Source organism: Canis lupus, chromosome 7, assembly GCF_011100685.1.
Source record: "Canis lupus familiaris isolate Mischka breed German Shepherd chromosome 7, alternate assembly UU_Cfam_GSD_1.0, whole genome shotgun sequence".
Lineage (NCBI taxonomy): Eukaryota > Metazoa > Chordata > Mammalia > Carnivora > Canidae > Canis > Canis lupus.
In genome coordinates this window covers 66,284,488-66,303,077 of record NC_049228.1, presented here as the reverse complement: position 1 = coordinate 66,303,077, position 18,590 = coordinate 66,284,488, and the positions used below count along the sequence as shown (strand labels likewise).

The 18,590-nt window shown below is 35.6% G+C and overlaps 1 protein-coding gene and 1 long non-coding RNA gene across 2 annotated transcripts in view; one reads left to right on the top strand and one right to left on the bottom strand.

The window, feature by feature from the left end:
- MIB1 (MIB E3 ubiquitin protein ligase 1) overlaps nucleotides 1-18,590 on the top strand; it is a 136,886-nt gene that overhangs the window by 61,184 nt on the left and 57,112 nt on the right. Inside the window, exon 11 of the mRNA XM_038543674.1 lies at nucleotides 15,996-16,193. Within this exon, the coding sequence (XP_038399602.1) occupies nucleotides 15,996-16,193 (198 nt within the window). The remainder of the gene's footprint in view (nucleotides 1-15,995; nucleotides 16,194-18,590) is intronic.
- The window catches only part of LOC119872603, a 30,075-nt gene continuing 18,824 nt past the window's right edge, over nucleotides 7,340-18,590 (bottom strand). The window contains exon 4 of the long non-coding RNA XR_005362578.1: nucleotides 7,340-7,390. This is a non-coding gene — a long non-coding RNA (uncharacterized LOC119872603). The remainder of the gene's footprint in view (nucleotides 7,391-18,590) is intronic.

Below are 18,590 nucleotides of genomic sequence, written 5' to 3'. Positions count from 1 at the left end.
ATATATGCTTAATTTAATTTAGAGTATATTCTTTTTTTTTTTTTTTTAAGATTTTATTTATTTGACACAGAGAAAGAGCACAAGGAGGGGCAGTGACACGCAGAAGGAAAGTGAGAGGCAAGCTCCCTGCTGAGCAAGGAGCTCCAGTGTGGGGCTTGACACTGGGATCATGACCTGAGCTGAAGGCAGACAGATGGTCAACCAGCTGAGCCACCCAGGTGCTCCTTAGAGTATAGTCTTTTAAACGGGAAATGAATATTTTTTACTGTCATTGGAATTTCAGTTGAGGATCTCTATGTGTGTTGTGAAGGATGTCTTCCTTTATTATAGTAAATTATAACCTCATTATTGAAAAAATGTATTAAAATCACATTTGTTGTAGTCAAGTGGAAGATTATTTAGAAATAAGTCAAATCCTATCCAATTTAGACCAGATAGAAAGTTGTCATTTTGTCCAAATGATACTCCCATCTGAGGAAGCTTAAAGGACTTGAATTTCTGAGGGCTAAATTAGTGGACCAGCCTGTTTTTATTCATTAAAAAAATTTTAAAGATACATATTTGAAAAGAGAAGCCTTCTATTATTTTTGCTTTTTTTCTCAGATTGAATGTATTTTGATTTGTTGGACAGCTACTAAAGAATCTTTGGTGTTGTGGTTGTAAATAAGTAATTTCTGATGGAATTTTCTATTGTCTTAAAAAATACTTGAATTTTTAAATTAGTAGGTAGATATCTATAAACTATGATAGTTTAATTACTGTAATGTCTTTATGAATGAATTTTATGATTTGATTTTGTTTTTACAGTAGTAATTTTTAAGTCACATATTTCTTGGTTATGATTTTAGGAACCCCAGTGTATGTTACAAGATTTTTTTTGATAATGAAAGAAAGACTTAATTTAAATATAGTATATTGTAAATAGAAGAAAATTACTTTATTGTGTTATTTTAGTCTGGCTTAGGGAAATGGAATGAAATTCCCTAAGTTGAATTCCACCTTGCCCTTTTTTTTTTCTTAAGTTTTTATTTATTTGAGAGACAGAGAAAGCATAAGCAGGGAAGAGGGGTAGAGGGAGAGGGAGAAGCAGACTTCCTGCTGAGCAGGGAGCCCAACCTGGGGCTCAGTCTCAGGACCCTGGGATCATGACTGGAACTGAAGGCAGATACTAAACTGACTAAGCATCCAGACACCCCAAATATCCCATTTCTTTATTTAATGCATCTGGAAACTACAATAGCAACAACTCCTAAAATACCAAAGCTCTTCTGATTGATTATAGCTAATAAGGCAAGAGGCCAAAAATCAAAATTTTTGGCCTAATTTTTTATTAGGCCAAAAAACTACACTGGGTGTTATATGCAGCTGTTGAATCACTAAATTCTGATTCAGAATTTAATTGATAAAACTGACAACATGAGACTCTAGCCCATTTGTGTTTCTAAAGACTTTTGTTCACATGAGAGGTTGTGCACAATGGCGGTGCAGCTGTGGTGTTGGGGACAAAGTTGGCACTGTTCCTTTACTGAACTCAAATACAAAACAAATGGTTAGTGATTATTATAAACCTGTTAAGATTGGAGGTGAAGTGTGGCTCAGTAAACTAAGTGTTTGCAAATTTCTTTTAGAAAGTTTGAAAACTAGATCTGTTACTAGATCAGCAGGATACATTTGGACTTCATCCATACCTCCTCATTCAGATTTCCATTTTGTGCATTTTCGGTTTTAAAAACCATTGTAGTCAAAGGGACTACACGCATGCAGTATATTCATGCAGGACTTGGGGAGTGCAGGCTCTGGGTCAGTTCTGTTCAGGGCCTGAGGTCGCCACCGCCCCCCATCCCGGTGCTACCAGAAGGCCCTGCTCCCTTGTCTCAGCACCATGGGAGTGGCCTCACCTTGCTGCCCCAGCCAGGAAAGTGGGCAAAGGGCAGGGGCCCTGCACCTCAGAGCTTGTCCTGGTGGCCTGTGACTGTCAATAAAGCTTGGGTTTGTAAAGATAAAAACAAACAAACAAACAAACATAGGTTTTTTTTCTCATAGGTTGTGAGATAGGTTAATTGGATAATGGGCAGTTGATGTAAAGTATACTGGGTGTGGGATGCCTGGGTGGCTCGGGTTGTGCCTCTGCCCTTTGACTCAGGGTGTGGTCCTGAGTCTGGAGTCTTGGGATTGAGTCCCACATCAGGCTACCTCTGAGGGGCCTGCTTCTCCCTCTGTGTCTTTGCCTCTCTCTCTGTGTGTCTCTCATGACTAAATAAATAACATCTATAAAGGAAAAAACTACACTGGGTGTTATATGCAGCTGTTGAATCACTAAATTCTGCCCCCAAAGCTAATAATACAGTATATGCTAACTAAATTGAATTTAAATAAAAAATTTTAAAAAATAAATTAAAAACCATTGTAGATGTAATTTGTAGAAATAGTGTGAGAAAGGGATATTTATACATCAGGTTAAGTAAATAACACAGCTTCCTAATTGGCAAAGAAAAAAACTACATTTAAAAATTAGGTTAAAATATAAGTACAATTCACAGCCTAATTGCTAAAACAAAAAAATCATCCAAGTATCATTTTTCTGGATTTGAAGAATTTATTAGAAACAGCAATATAGTTTTTTTAGAATAGTAGTTCTCAACTGGGAGCATTTTTGTCCCACAGGGGGACATTAGGAAATGTCTGGAAATTTTTAATTGTCACGACTGGTGGGGAGTGTGGTGGTGGGAATACTACTGGCATCTACGGTGTAGAAATTAAGGATGCTACTAAACATCTCATAGTGCACAGGAGAGCTCCCACAACAAAGAACTATCTGGCCCAAACTGTAAATAGTGCCAAAGTTGAGAAACCCTGGTTTAAAAGATAGAGGAAATATTTACTTTTACAAAATGCACTTAAATTTGTGATTCATCTTTTGCTGGCCTTTTTATAAAGTGATTTGTCATCATTAATTTATTATTGGGAGTTTTAAATATTTATAAAAGTAGAAGAGTATAATGAATCCTGTATTCATCACCCCACTTCAGTTATTTTCATGGCCAATTTTGGCTTATTTGTACCTTCCTCCCTCTCTATTCCCTCTACTGAATTATACTGAAGCAGATCAGATACCTTATTTCATCTGTAAATATTTTAGTATATATTCTAAAAGATAAGTGCTATTTTTTTTTAAACTTCATTATAGCTTTACCAGACATAAAAGCAATGATAATTAACAGTGATTTTAAAAAATCTAATTGTATTAAAAGTTTTGAGGTTAGCTGAAGAATAAAGAGAATAATACATTTTGTTCTCTAGTTATTTCATTCTGTAATGAGATTTCTTCATCTGCTTTAGGAGGCAAGCATAAGATAGTATAGATTAGGGATTGAAAGCTATTTTATATTGTCAAGTATTATTGGAATAAAACACAGTCATTTATTTATTGTGTATGGCTGCTTTCGTGTTACAACTGCAGAATTGAATAGCTGTGACAAGACTGTGTGATTTGTAAAACCTAAAATACTTACTTTCTGGTCCTTCACAGAAAAGGTTACTTGCCCCTATTATAGATGACTATTGCATTTTTTTTAGTTGATTTAAGCTGTTATTAAACTAAATTATTTGGTGTATATTATATCTTTCTAATATATGATACCAGATTACATCTTTTTTTTCCTACTTCTTTTTCTTAGGGAGATCTCCGCTATTTTGGAAAGTTCTCTCCATGTATGACCTACTAAATAATGTAGGATTATATTACATTACATTGTTTCCTTTTTTTTCTTTTTAAAGATTTTATTTATTAATCATGAAAGACACACAGAGAGGCAGAGACACAGGCAGAGGGAGAAGCAGGCTCCATGCAGGGAGCCCGATGTGGGTGTCGATCCCGAGACCCCGGGATCACGCCCCATGCCAAAGGCAGACACTCAACTGTTGAGCCACCTAGGCGTCCCACATTCTGTTTCCTCCTTATATAGGTAAAGGCTCCTGTGAGATCTTACGTATGTTTTTATAGGTGAGCTAATAGGACTGTGAGATCTTATATATGTTTTTATAGTTGAGCTAATTTTGGATCCTGCAGGGACTCAGTATTCACCCTCACCCCCACTGATGAAGTATAATTTAAAAAAAGTGTGGAAGATTGAATAGAAGATCAGTTTAAAAAAGTATGTCATTTAACAATAAGTTTTCAAATACAGTACAAATATATACTGCAGTTGTCAGGAAACTTGGAGCAGTTTTATCATTTAAGGTTAATGAAAACTGTTCTGAAGAAGAGGACTAATAGTAGAGAACAATACTGAATTTTGTGAGAAAACCCAAGTTTTAATGGTATTGTTGCTGTCTAAAGTGATACTGGGCAAAAAGTTTAATAGGTGTAAGCTTCAGTTTCCTTATAAATGATAATAACTTAAAAGGTTGGAGTGTGGAGTATGGTAAGTAATTAAGATACTATTTATAGTATACAACACCACCAAGGGAATCTGTGGTGTTCTTATTGCTTTTGTTTGATTGTTTCTTTCTAAGTGGCAGAAGGCAGAGAATATGATTTCTTAAGAAACAGATACTCATTCTGCTGATTTTTACCTAGTGATGGAAACAAAACTGTAGAATATTTTATGTAAACGTAAAACTAAGAAGGAAAGGGCAAGTAGGCTTCAAGACTAGTCAGTTTAAGGAAATTCTTCTCTTAAAAACAGGAATCAGGATAGTAACCTCCAAAATAGCTCTAGGAATTGATGTACATAGTACATCTGAGGATTCGTGTTAAATCAGACCTATCCTGGGAGGCCATCCTTTCGCTGTTCTGTCCTATCTAATCCTTCTTACCTGTGATATTTTTTCTTTGGGCTTTTTACTACCTAGCATTTACGTTTTATTTACTTATTTTGTTTATAATGTTCTGTCTCCCCAACTAGAATATAAACTGTATGAGAGTAGGAACTTTAACTTGCCCACTGCTGTATCCTCACTGTCCAGAACAATACTGAGCTTGTAGTAGGCACTCAAGCAGAATGTATTGAATGAATCAAGCAGAATACACCACTTTCAAACAATGGTATTGAAGTTTTAGTGTGCTCAGAATACTTAGGATCTTGATGAATTGAATGAGGTTTAGGAAAAAGAAGATGAAATACAATATTATTTATTATATCGAGGGATAATAAAATAGTTGAAAGTATCAGTATATTCAGGAAATGTTTAATTCCATTGATGTGAAAAATCATGGTGGTTACTGAGAAGATTCTGGAAATATATAGCATATGAAATAGAAATTCATCTCCTTACTAGATAATAAAAAAATGACTGGCAGAATTCTTTCTTTTGAAGTTTTTTTCAAAAAATTGTATTTATTTATTTGTTTATTTATTTTTTAAAGATTTATTTATTCATGACAGACACAGAGAGAGACCGAGAGGGAGGGAGGGAGAGGCAGAGACACAGACAGAGGGAGAAGCAGGCTCCTTGCAGGGATCTCGACATGGACTCCATCCCAGGTCTCCAGGATCACACCCCGGGCTGAAGGCGGTGCTAAACCACTGGGCCACAAGGGCTGCCCTATTTACTTATTTGAAAGAATGAGCAAGAGAGTGAGAGAGCACAGGCAGGGGAGCAGAAGAGGGAGAGGAAGAAGCAAGTTCCCCACTGAGCAGGGAGCCCGATGTGAGATTCGATCCCAGGATCCTGGGATCATGACCAGAGCCGAAGGCAGATGCTTAATTGACTGAACCGCTCAGGCACTCCTGACAGAATTCTTTCTGATGGAACTATGTCAGAACTCTGGATTCTATTGAAGTTTGCTATGTCCAGAGGAAGACTTAGAGGTTAATTGTGGTTAATTTTTTTTTGTCAATTTTAGCTCTTAGTTCAGCAGGAACTACCTAAACCTTACCCTCTAGTCCAGTGACAGGCAGCTGTGTTTATGTTCCCAAATCAGCTTTCAGGGCCAGGATGGGCAACAGACCCTTTTTTTTTTTTTTTTTTTTTTTCCAATGCTGGGATCTGTGTTCTGATCACTGATTGCTGCTTCTAATCATGGAGGTGCAGACACAGAGGTGGGCAGCCATTGTTGTATCCTCCCATTGTTGTAAGCCATTTCCCCTTGGCTGAAGTGACTTCAGAAGGTTTGAGAATTGGTACCACATCTACTCCCCCCCCATTTTTTTCTTTTTCTCCTTGTGGGAGCCTGGCATTAGACTAAGGATATTCAGAAACCACCACATATATGAGAAATTAGAAAGTCCTTGCAAAGACCTTAAGTTTACACCTCAGGCTGTAAGCACAAAGACAGCCTAAAATAATAAAAAACAAAACAAAAACAAAAAACAAAAAACAGCAGACCCTGCAAAAGGAGAAGAATCTAATTTCCAGAGTTACCATGTTATTAGAATCAAATGTCCAACTTTCAACAACAAAAAAAAATCACAAGGCATACAAAGAAATAGGAAAGTATAATCCATTTAAAGGAAGAAAAATAAGCCAACAGAAACTACTTGAGGAAAGAAACCAGATGTAGACTTGTAAGACAGACTGTAAAACAGTTATCTTAAAGATGCCCCAAGAACTAACTAAAGAGAAGAAACCAAGAAAATGATATATGAACAAAATGGAAAAATCAATGAAGACATAGATAACTTAAAAACAAACCAAAAGGAAATTCTAAAGTTGGAAAGTACAAGAGCCTGAAATAAAAAATTCATGGAGGAGGGATGCCTGGGTGGCTCAGTGGTTGAATGTCTGTCTGCCTTTGGCTCAGGGCATGATCCCGGGGTCCAGGATCGAGTCCCACATAGGGCTCCTTGCAGGGAGCCTGCTTCTCCTTCTGCCTATGTCTCTGCTTCTCTCTCTGTGTCTCTCATGAATAAATAAATAAAATCTTTAAAAAAATTCATGGAGGAATTCAAAGGCAGATTTAACCAGACAGAAGAAAGAACCAGTGAGCTGTATGATAAGGCAATAAAAATTATGGACTCTGGGGAATAGAAGGAAAAAAGATTGGGGAAAAAAATGAATAGAACCTTAGGAAACATGTGGGACACTATCATGTGGACCATTGTATGCATTGTGGCAATTTGAGAAGGAGACAGGATTGTGTGGGGTGGAGTCGGGGAGAGGGGAAGTGGCAGATTATTCAAAGGAACTATGACCAAAAACTTCCCAAATTTGATGAAAGACATGACTATAAACATCCAAGAAGCACAGTGAATTCCAAGTAGGGTGAACTCAGACCCATACTGGGACACATTATAATCGTTCTTCTAAAAGCCATGGGCAGAAAATGTTGAAAGCAACAAGAAAGGTGACTTGTTACTTACAAGGGATCCTTGTAAGATTTTCAGCAGATTTCTCATCAGAAACTTTGGAGGCCAGAAGATCGTGGCGAACTGATGTATTCAAAGTGCTTAAAAAGAAAAAAACAACCTGTCAACTAAGAATCCTGTATCTAGTGAAACTCTCCTTCAAAAGTGATAGAGAAGTTAAAACATTCCCCCAAACTCAAGGAATTTATTACCACTAGACTTGTCTTGCAAGAAATCTCAAAGGGAGGCTGCAGGTTGAAATGAAAGAATATTAGATCAGGGTGCCTCAATGGGTCAGTCAGTTAAGCATCTGCCTTTGGTTCAGGTCATGATCTCAGAGAGTCCTGGGATTGAGCTCTGCATCTGTATGGGACTCTGCTCAATGAGAAGCCTGCTTCTCCCTCTCTCCCTGGTGTGCTCGCTCGCTCTCTCTCTCTCAAATAAATAAATAAATAAATAAATAAATAAATAAATAAAATCTTTAAAGAAAGAAGGAACATTAGCTAGTAACTTGAAGCCATATGAGGAAGTAAAATGTCAGTAAAAGTAAAATATGTAGGCAGTTTTAGAAGATAGCATTATTTTAACAGTGGTTTATAATTCCTCTGTTTCCCACATGATTTAAGAGACTAATATATTTAAAAAGTTATTAGTCTAAAATTAGCAGGATTGTAGCTTTGGCTTGTAAATCCACATTTTGTTTTCTACATAGTTTAAGGAACTGATGTATTGATTGATTGATTGATTGGAATTGATGGATTTAAAAAATTATTTGTTTTTGAGTACACAATGTACAAAGTTGTAATTTTATAACAATAATTGAAAGGATTGCAGATGGAACTGTAAATGAGTTTTTATGTGTTATTAAAGCTAAGTAAAATGTTTTTTTTTACTTCAAAATATCAACTAAATATGACAATAATGTAGGAAATGTAGCTATACGGCATCAAGAAAACTTAGAGAAAAATGACAAAAGTAAGTTATTCCGTATCAGTAGTTATTTTTAAAGATTTTATTTATTTGAGAGAGAGTATCAGTAGTGGGAGCCGTACGGAGAGGGAGAAGCAGACTCTTCATTGAGCAAGGAGCCCAATGGAGAGGTGGGGCTTGATCCCAGGACCCTGAGATCATGACCTAAATTGAAGGCAAATGCTTAACTGACTGAGCCACCAGGCGCCACTCTTTATCAACAATTACTTTAAATATAGGTGGATTAAACTATAAAAGAGACTGGCAGAATGGATTAAAAATTGATCTAATATAATTTGTGTATAGGAGACTCACTTTAGATGTATAGATACAAATAGGTTTAAAGTGCAAGGATAGAAAAAGATATTAATGCATATAGTAACCAAAAGAGGGCAGGGATAGATATATCAATTTTAGACAAAACAGACGTTAAATCATGAAGATTGTAAGAGACAAAGGAGGACGTTGTATATTAATAAAAAGTTAATACAGCAAGAAGATACGGCAATTACAAATATTTATATACTTAATAATAGACCATACAAATATATGAAAAAAATTGACAAAGGAAAAAAAGACATTTTTACAATAATAGTTTGAGACTTTACATAATTTGTATCCTACTCTCAATACCTAACAATAGCATATTCATTTATTCATTCTTCTCAAGTGTATCTGATATATTCTTTGCGGTAGACTATATGTTAAGTCACAAATTAAATCTCACTAGATTTAAAAAGGTAGATGCCTTACAAAGTATTTTCTTTGACCACAGTGTAATCAAGTTAGAAATCAGTAATGCAAGAAAAACTGGAAAAATCACACATTTGTGGAAATGAAATAACATACTTTTAAGCAATGAATGGATCAAAGAAATTGTGAGGGAAATGAGACAATACTTAGAGATGAAAACAAAAGCAGAAGATACCAAAATCTGTGAGGGGGCACCTGGGTGACTCAGTCAGTCAAGCATCTGCCTTTGGCTCAGGTCATGATCCCAGGTCTCTGGGACTGAGCTCCGGGTCAGGCTCCCTGCTCACTAGGGAATCTGCTTCTCCTTCTCCTGTTGACCCTCCATCCCCATCATGCTCACTCTCAATTAAGATCTTAAAAACAAACAAACCTGTGGGATATAGTGAAAGTAGTGCTAAAGGGGAAATTTATAACTATAAATGGTTACGTTTAAAGAATTGATCGCAAATCATAAACCTAACTTGACAACTTAAGGAACTAGAAAAAAATTAAATTCAAAGATAGCAGAAGGAATGAAATAATAAATATCTGAGCAGAGTTAAATGGAGAATAGAAAAGCAATAGAGAAAATCAGTGAAACCACAAGTTGGTTCTTTAACAGAACTGATAAACATTTATTTGGCTAGACTGTTTAAGAAAAAAGACTCAACTTAAAAAGACTCAAATTACTAAAACTGAGAAATGAAAGTGGGGACATACCAATACTACAGAAATAGAAAGGTTTATAAGAGAGCACTGTAAACAGTTGTATGCCAACAAATAACATAACCTAGATGAACTGGACAAATACCTAGAAACACAAAACCTACTAAGACTGAAATGAAAATATAAGAAATTTGAATATACCTATAACTAGTAAGAAAATTGAATCAGTAATAAAAAATCACCTGACAAAAGCCCTGGACTTGATTGATTCACTGATAAATTTTACCAAACATTTAAAGAAGAAGTAACAACATTTGTTCTCAAAATTTTCCAAAATATCAAAGAAAGAGAAACAGTCTGTGAAGCCCCCATTGCCCTAATATTACAGCCAAAGATACTATAAGAAAACTGCAAACCAGTATCCTTTATGAATACTGATGTAAAATTCCTCAATAGAATACTAACCAAATTCTACATATTTAAAGGATTATACACCATGATTAATTTAAATTTATTCCTGGAATGGAGGATGGGTTAGTATACAAAAACAATGGATTAATGTGATATACCACACTAACAAACTAAAAGGGAAAAATTATGTGACCATCTCAGTTGATGAAGAAAAAGCATTTGATTAAATTTAATGCCCTTTTATGATGATAAACAAAAAAGAGCAAACTAGGAATAGAAGTATCTTTACATAATAAAAGTCATATATGAAAAACTGAAAACTTATCCTTTAGGATCAGGAAAAAGATAAGGATGCTCATTTTTCTACTCCTATTCAACATGGTACTGGAAGTCCTAGCCAGAGTAATTAGGCAAGATAAAGAAATAAAAGGCATTCACATTGGAAAGGAAGAAATAAAATTATCTCTGCAGATTATATGATCATATATGTAGAAAATCATAAAGTTCCTTACAAGACTTTTAGAACTAATTAAGATACTCAGCAAAGCAAGATAGAAAGTCAACACAAAAGCTAGTTGCATTTAAGTACATTAACCATCAACAATCAATAGAGAATATTAAGAAAACAATTCCATTTACAATAGCATCAAAAATAGTAACAAAACAAAACAATAAAACCTTGAGAATTAATTTAACCAAAGAGGTGAAAGATTTGTACAGTGAAAACTATAAAACACTGCTGAAGGAAATTAAAGAAGACATAAGTAACTGGAAACATATTTCATGTTCATGGATTGGAAGAATTTGTGTTGTTACATTAATACTGTCCAAACTGATATACAGATTCAGTGCAAAGCTTGTCAAAATCTCAGTGATATTTTTTGCAGAAATGAAAAAATCCATCTTACAATTCAGTATGTCCTATCAAGATACCTCCAGGTAGCCAAACCCATGTTGAAAAAGAGTAACCAATTTAGAAAACTCCTAAAACTTACTGCAAAGCCACAACAATAAAAACAGTTTGGTACTGGCGTAAACACAGATATATAAACCCACAGAATGGAATTAAGAGTCCAGTAACATATCCTTGCATACATGGTCAAATAATTTTTGATAGGGGTGCCAAGACCATTCAGTGGGGAAAGGGCAGTCTTTTCAATAAATGGTGCTGGGAAAAAAGATTATCTATGTACAAAAGAATGAAGTTGGACCCTTACCTAACATTGTCTACGGAAATTAACTCAGTAGGTCAAAGACCTAAATTTAAAAGCCAAAACTAGGGATCCCTGGGTGGCGCAGCGGTTTGGCGCCTGCCTTTGGCCCAGGGCGCGATCCTGGAGACCCGGGATCGAATCCCACATCGGGCTCCCGGTGCATGGAGCTTGCTTCTCCCTCTGCCTGTGTCTCTGCCTCTCTCTCTCTCTCTGTGACTATCATAAATAAATAAAAATTAAAAAAAAAATTAAAAAAAAAAAAAGCCAAAAGTATAAAACTCTTCAAAGAAAACATAAGGCAAAACTTCTAAATTTGGGTTTGGCAATGATTTGTTGGATATGACACTGAAGGCACAGGCATCAAAAAAAGAAATAGACAAATTGGATTTCCTGAAAATTAAAAACTTCTGTGCACCAAAGGACAGTATCAACCATGAAAAGACTACTTACAGAATGTGAGACAATACTGGCAAATTGTATGTCTGATAATGGGTTGATGTTCAGAATATACGGAGAATTCTTAAAACTCAGCAACTACAAAAACCTGATTCACAACTGAGCAAAGGACTTGAGTAGACGTTTCTCAAAGAATATATATAGATAGCTCATAAGCATATGAAAAGATGCTAAATATCACAAATCATTAGGGAAATGCAAATCAAAACCATAATGAAATATCACCTCACACCTAGTCAGATGGCTACTATACAAAAAAAACAAAAAACAAAATAACTTGGTGAGGATATAGAGAAATTCGAACCCTTCTGGGCTGTTGGTGGGAATGTAAAGTAGCTGCTGTGAAGAGCAGTATTGTGGTATGTTAAAAAATAGAATTACTATATGATCCAGCAATTCTATTTCTGAGTTATATACCCAGAGGAGTTGAAAGTAGGGCCTCCAAGAAATAATTGTATACCCATATTCATAGCACTATTTACAATAGCTAAAGCCTGGAAACAACCCAAGTGTCCATAATGTGTGAATGGCCAAACAAAATGTGATGTATACATACAATGGAATATTATTTAGTTTTAGAAAGGAAGGAAATTATGACTCATGTTACAACGTAGATGAATCTTGAGGACATGATGCCAATTGCAAAAATGCAAGTACTGTATGCTTCCATTTATGTGAAGTACCTAGAGCATTCAAAAATCATAGAGACAGAAAGTAGAATGATGGTTTCTAGGGGTTGGGGAGAAGGGCAATGGAGAATTACTGTGTAAAATGTATAGTTTCAGTTTTGTAAAATGAAGAGTTCTAGAGATGGATGTTGGTGATGGGTGCATAACAATATGAATGTATTTAATAGCACTTTATAATTAAAGTGGTTAATATCACTTTATACTTAAAAATGGTTAAGATGGTAAATTGTATGTTACTTGTATTTTGCCACAATAAACATTTTAAAAACATGATTGTAACTAAGGCATATTAAAAAATGAACTCAAGGGGATCCCTGGGTGGCCCAGTGGTTTGGCGCCTGCCTTTGGCCTGGGGCATGGTCCTGGAGTCCCGGGGTCGAGTCCCACATCGGGCTCCCGGCATGGAGCCTGCTTCTCCCTCCTCCTGTGTCTGCCTCTCTCTCTCTCTCTGTATGTCTATCATAAATAAATAAATCTTTAAAAAAAAATTGAACTCAATACCCATTTTGGTTCTTACTAGCTCGTAGGTACTATAGTGCATTCTGGGAATAAAGATATTGAAGATAAATGTGCTTGGAAACAAATAATTATACTACTGTGTGATAATAAGAGAGATAAGTTAATTTTGTGAGAGGGGAGGGTTCATAGGAGAGGAGTTGCCTGAGCTGAATTATAAAGGATGTCTATTCTAAGCCAACAAGGTGATGAATAAGAGCATTGAAGTCTGAGGTCAAATAACTTGTGCATGAACATAGGGTTTCAAATAAGTTGGTAAGGTAGGGTTTTATATGTGAGACCACAATGGCAGCAGATGTGGTCTACAGAAGTAGGCTTTAAATGAGGTTTGTTCTGTATATAGTAGAGTTACATTAAAAAGTTTTAAACTAAACTAAAAAGTGTGTGTGTGTGTGTGTGTGTGTGTGTGTGAAGAATAGGTTGGGGTAAGATAAAGTGGAGGCAGAGGTAAGCAATGGCAATAAGCTAGGTGAGTGAGAATCAAGGCCTAAATGAGTGGTAGAACCGGAGAAGAGAGAGGAGATCTGAGCTTAAATTCAGGAGTAACAGCCATAGAATTTGGTTCTTATATGTATTGTGGCTCAGGGACAGAAGTAGGTGAGTATGACTTACAGATGGGATTTTGATATGGTCTGTGGTTCTATCAGCTGAGCTAGGGAGGATTAGAATGAGAGCAGATTTTGCAGAGTTCACAGAAAAGGGGATAAGAGGGTAGAAAGGAAGAGGCATCCTTTCTTTTTAATTTGAGGCCCCTGCACAAATCAGATAACTTTATTGAGGTCAGCTGTAATATTGTCCCTCAACTCTCATTTGGTGCCAGCATCAGAGTCCTAACAATGAACTTTTAAAATTAGTTTTATTTGAAATACTTAAGATGGATTCAGAACTAAGCAACAAAACCTGTTAAGATCCTTGTGCAGCTGAGGTTTTATATTTGGAAGAAAAATGAAATAAATTTGTTATTTTCTAGTGTATATATATTCCAGATTCTTTATTTCTCATGTATATCTTTTTGACACACATATATATATATATTAGAGGTTTTTCTTAGTTTTTTTTTCCACATAATTTGTTGAATAGGACCTGCATAACAGTGTTTCAGTAAGTTTTCTAACAGCTATAAATATGTGATACATTTCATAAATAGTTCTGTTTTTATTCAGTGTTAGTGGAGTTGATGTTCCTTTTAACAGAAGAACCACTTAGATTGGCTTAAAAATTGTAACAAAACATCTAAATTGAAGGGTAGGAAGAGCTTAAATCTAAGATTCTGAAACATACTACTGGAGAGATTGATCTGTCTCTCGCACACATGTACATATAAACATAGAATTTTCTTTTGTAAAAAACTTGTTTCTCTGGGTTGTTTAAATACAGTGCTACTCAAAGGCACATGAGTTGAATCTTAAATCTTTGATGTGGTAGTGTGCCAGTTCCTTGATGCTCAAGTTGACAGGTAACAAAACCTCCTGCTTTGGCTTAGCTAGGTTATTAGGAAGAAGTACTGCTGAGCCATAGTTTCCTACCTTTTCTTTCTTTCCTTTTTTTTTTTTTTTTTTTTTAGATTTTATTTATTTTCATGAAAGAGACAGAGAGAGGCAGAGACACAGGCAGAGGGAGAAGCAGGCTCCATGCAGAGAGCCAGATGCGGGACTCAGGACTCGATTCCGGCACTCCAGGATCACACCCTGGGCTGAAGGCAGGCGCTAAACCACTGAGCCAGCCAGGGATCCCCAGTTTCCTACCTTTTCAAGGATGGTTGTCAAATTGCTGTGGACTCCTAGAAGAGCGGTTTTACTTTAAATATCTGTCTGAGAAAATATTTTGAATTCAGCAGTTTTGAATGAACTGTTGTTTTGTTTTTAATTTACATCTGTGAAAAGTAGTTCACATAATCCTGAGTACTATACGGATTTCAAACCACTTGCTAAAACTAGAGTCCACAAGGGGTAGGACTGTGGGTTGGGAACCAGTGTTCTAGAGAAAGGCTTAAAACATGCTTATTTCTGGTGTTAAAATTTGAGATGTAGTTTGGAATATAGTATCCTTATAATATCCATCTCTGTCTGCATATAGCAAAGTAATGGGACTTTTTTTTTTTTTTTTTTTGATGTGCACTACATATATTATCTTCATGGTGCACTACAGGCATTTTATATCTCCCTTTAAAAAGTAGTTTCCTGCAGGGGTGCCTGTATGGCTTAGTTAAGCATTGGACTCTTGATTTCAGCCCAGGTCATGTCTCAGGGTTGTGAGATTAAGCCCTACCCTGGGCTCTGCAGAGTCAACTTGGGATTCTCTCTCCCCCTTCTGCATCCTTTGCCCCTGCTCACACACATACACTCTTAAAAAAAAAAAAAAGTTTCATACACTTTAAAAAACTTTAAGCATTTGAGTCTTTCTTTACTTCTCATCTCCAAAAATAGACCTATTATAAAAGGTAAGGCATACTTGCTGGATTCTTCCGAAATAGTTTTGGAATTTCAGATATATGAAGTTATGCTGATTTGTGTTTCATTTTTAGCTTTTAAGGTGTACTTAATGTTTTTTGTTCTTGAATATACAGAAAAGTATATGCTCACCAGCTAGATATCACCAATGTTAATATGTTGATATATTTCTCTCAAAGTTCATTGAGATCATAGTTGGCATCCTTTCTTTTTTTTTGTAATCATTCAGCTAATGTTTATATAATTTTTATGTCATTAAAAAGTCTTTGTAAAATTGTTCAAATATAAAAATATATATAGTTGTGTCATAATTTAACGTTTTCCTAACATTGACTTACCATCATTCCTGGTAAATTAGGAGTAATGAAAGATCAGACTACTTCTGATATAAGTATTGGTCCAGTATATATGTGACATAGTGTATTGATCCAGGTTCATCATTTATCTTTGGAGTTAATCACTATTCAAGTGAATTTCTAGTGGGCTCCATTTTGTGTTTTCTTTTCTCACATTAATTTGGTTCTTGATGAATTATAGCTTCAGGTCTTATTTTTCTTTCTAAAATATTCACTCACTAATTCATATTTAAATGCTGATGTTTAGGATAAAGATGGAGATAGAGCCGTTCACCATGCAGCTTTCGGAGATGAAGGTGCTGTTATAGAAGTACTGCACCGGGGCAGTGCTGACTTGAATGCTCGCAACAAGCGGCGACAGACGCCACTTCATATTGCTGTCAATAAAGGCCATCTTCAGGTTGTGAAGACTTTATTGGACTTTGGCTGTCATCCTAGTCTCCAGGTAAAATGACGTATATTCTGCTGGTGTTGCTAGGATTCTGTTAAAGGGAAATATTGAGTTCTATGGTAAGCATTCCTTTGTTATCCACATGTTTTTGTTTGATTAGTCATTGTAAATGATACCAAAGGCATAGACTGTGATAAAATTGGCAGCTATTCTTCTTAGAAAAGCCTTTAAAAAAAAAAAAAGAAGAAAAGCCTTTTTAAGGAAAATGTGAGTGGATTGGTTTTATATTGGAGGGTGGGGATGGAGACTTCCTTGCAGAAATACTGGCTTGAATTAATTTGATTCAACTTTATTGATCATGACAGTGAGCTTCAGCAGCTTAAGGAAGTATAATGGGCTGCATTTCATGATAGTTATTTTATAATTATCTAAATTATTTTAATTGTAGCCTAATTTATCTTAGAGTCTCGATCTAGTCATTAGGAAGATTTTCTGTTTTGGAAAATACATAGGATTGAAGAGTTGATTTTCAGTAGGACCTATTTTTAAAATTTTTTTTAAAATTTAAGTTCAATTAATTAACATATTATCTATTCTTAATTTCAGAGGTGGAGGTCAGTGATTTATCAGTCTTATGTAATAACCAGTGCTCTTTACATCACATACCCTCCTTAAGGTCCATCACCTAGTTACCCCATCCCTTTTTAACCCTCAGTTTGTTTCCTATGATTAGGAATCTCTTACAGTTTGTCTTCCTGTCTGATTTCATCTTGTTTTATTTTTTCTTCTCTTTCTATATGATACTTTATTTTGTAAATTCCACATGTGAAAGAGTTTATATGATAATTGTCTTACCTGATTGATGTTTTCACTTAGCATAATACCCTCTAGCTCTATTCAGGTTGTTTCTCGAGTGGCAAGATATCATTCTTTTTGATGGCTGAGTAATATTCCATTGTGTGCATGCGTGTGTGTGTGTGTGTGTGTGTGTGTGTGTATTACATCTTTATTCATCTGTTGATTGACTCCTAGCTATTTCCATAGTTTGGCTATTATAGACATTGCTGTTAAAAACATTGGGTATAGGTGCCCCTTTGGATCACTATTTTGCATCCTTTGGATAGATACCTAGTAGTGCACTTGCTGGGTCATAGTGTAGCTCTATTTTCAACTTTCTGAGGAATCTCCATACTGTTTTCCAGAGTGGCTGCACCAACTTGCATTTCTACCAGTAGTGTAAGAGGGTTCCCCTTTCTCTGCATCCTTGCCAACAACTGTTGTTTCCTGACTTGTTCATTTTAGTCGACTGGTGTGGGGTAGCATCTCATTGTGGTTTTGATTTGTATTTTCCTGATGCTGGGTGATGTTGAGCATTTTTTCATGTGTCCTTTGGTATTTGTATGTCTTCTTTGGAGAAATCTGTTCATGTCTTCTGCCTATTTCTGATTAAAATTGTTTTTTGGATGTTGAGTTTGATGAGTTCTTTATAGATTTTGGATACTAGCCCTTTTCTGATAAGACATTAATAAATATCTTCTATTCTCTCGATTGTCTTTTGGTTTTGTCTACTGTTTCCTTTGCTGTTCAAAAGCTTTTTATCTTGATGAAGTCCTAATAGTTCATTCTTACCTTTGTTTCCCTTATCTTTGGAACTTGTCTAGCAAGAAGTTGCTGTGATGAAGGTCACAGAGGTTGCTGCCTGTGTTTTCCTCTAGAATTTCGATGGGTTCCTGTCTCACATTTATATCTTTCATCTATTTTGAGTCTCTTTTTGTGTATGGTTTGAGGAAATGGTTCAGTGTCATTCTTCTGCATGTGATTGTCCAATTTTCTCAACACCATTTGTTGAAGAAACTGTTTTTTTTTTTCCATTGGCTGTTCTTTCCTGCTTTGTCGAAGATGAATTGACCATAGAGTTGAGGGTCCATTTCTGGGTTCTCCATTCTGTACCATTGATCTATGTCTATTTTTGTGCCAATACCATGCTGTCTTGATGATTTCAGCTTTGTAATAGAGCTTGAAGTCTGGCATTGTGATGCCACTAGTTTTAGTTTTCAATACTCCTTTGGCTATTTGGGTTCTTTTCTGGTTCCAAACAAATTTTAGGGTTATTTGTTCAAGCTCTGTGAAAAAAATTGGTATTTTGATAGGAATTGCATTGAATGTATAGGTTGCTCCAGGTAACAGACATTTTAACAATATTTGTTCTTCCAGTCCATGAGTGTGGAATGTTTTTCCATTTCTTTGTGTATTCCTCAGTTTATTTCATGTATGTTCTATAGTTTTCTGAGTATAGATTATTTGCTTCTTTGGTTAGGTTATTCCTAGGTATCTTACGGTTTGGGGTGCAATTGCAAATGGAATTGGCTCCTTAACTTCTCTTTCTCCTGTCTCATTGTTACTGTATAGAAATGGAACTGATTTCTGTGCATTGATTTTGTAACCTGCAAC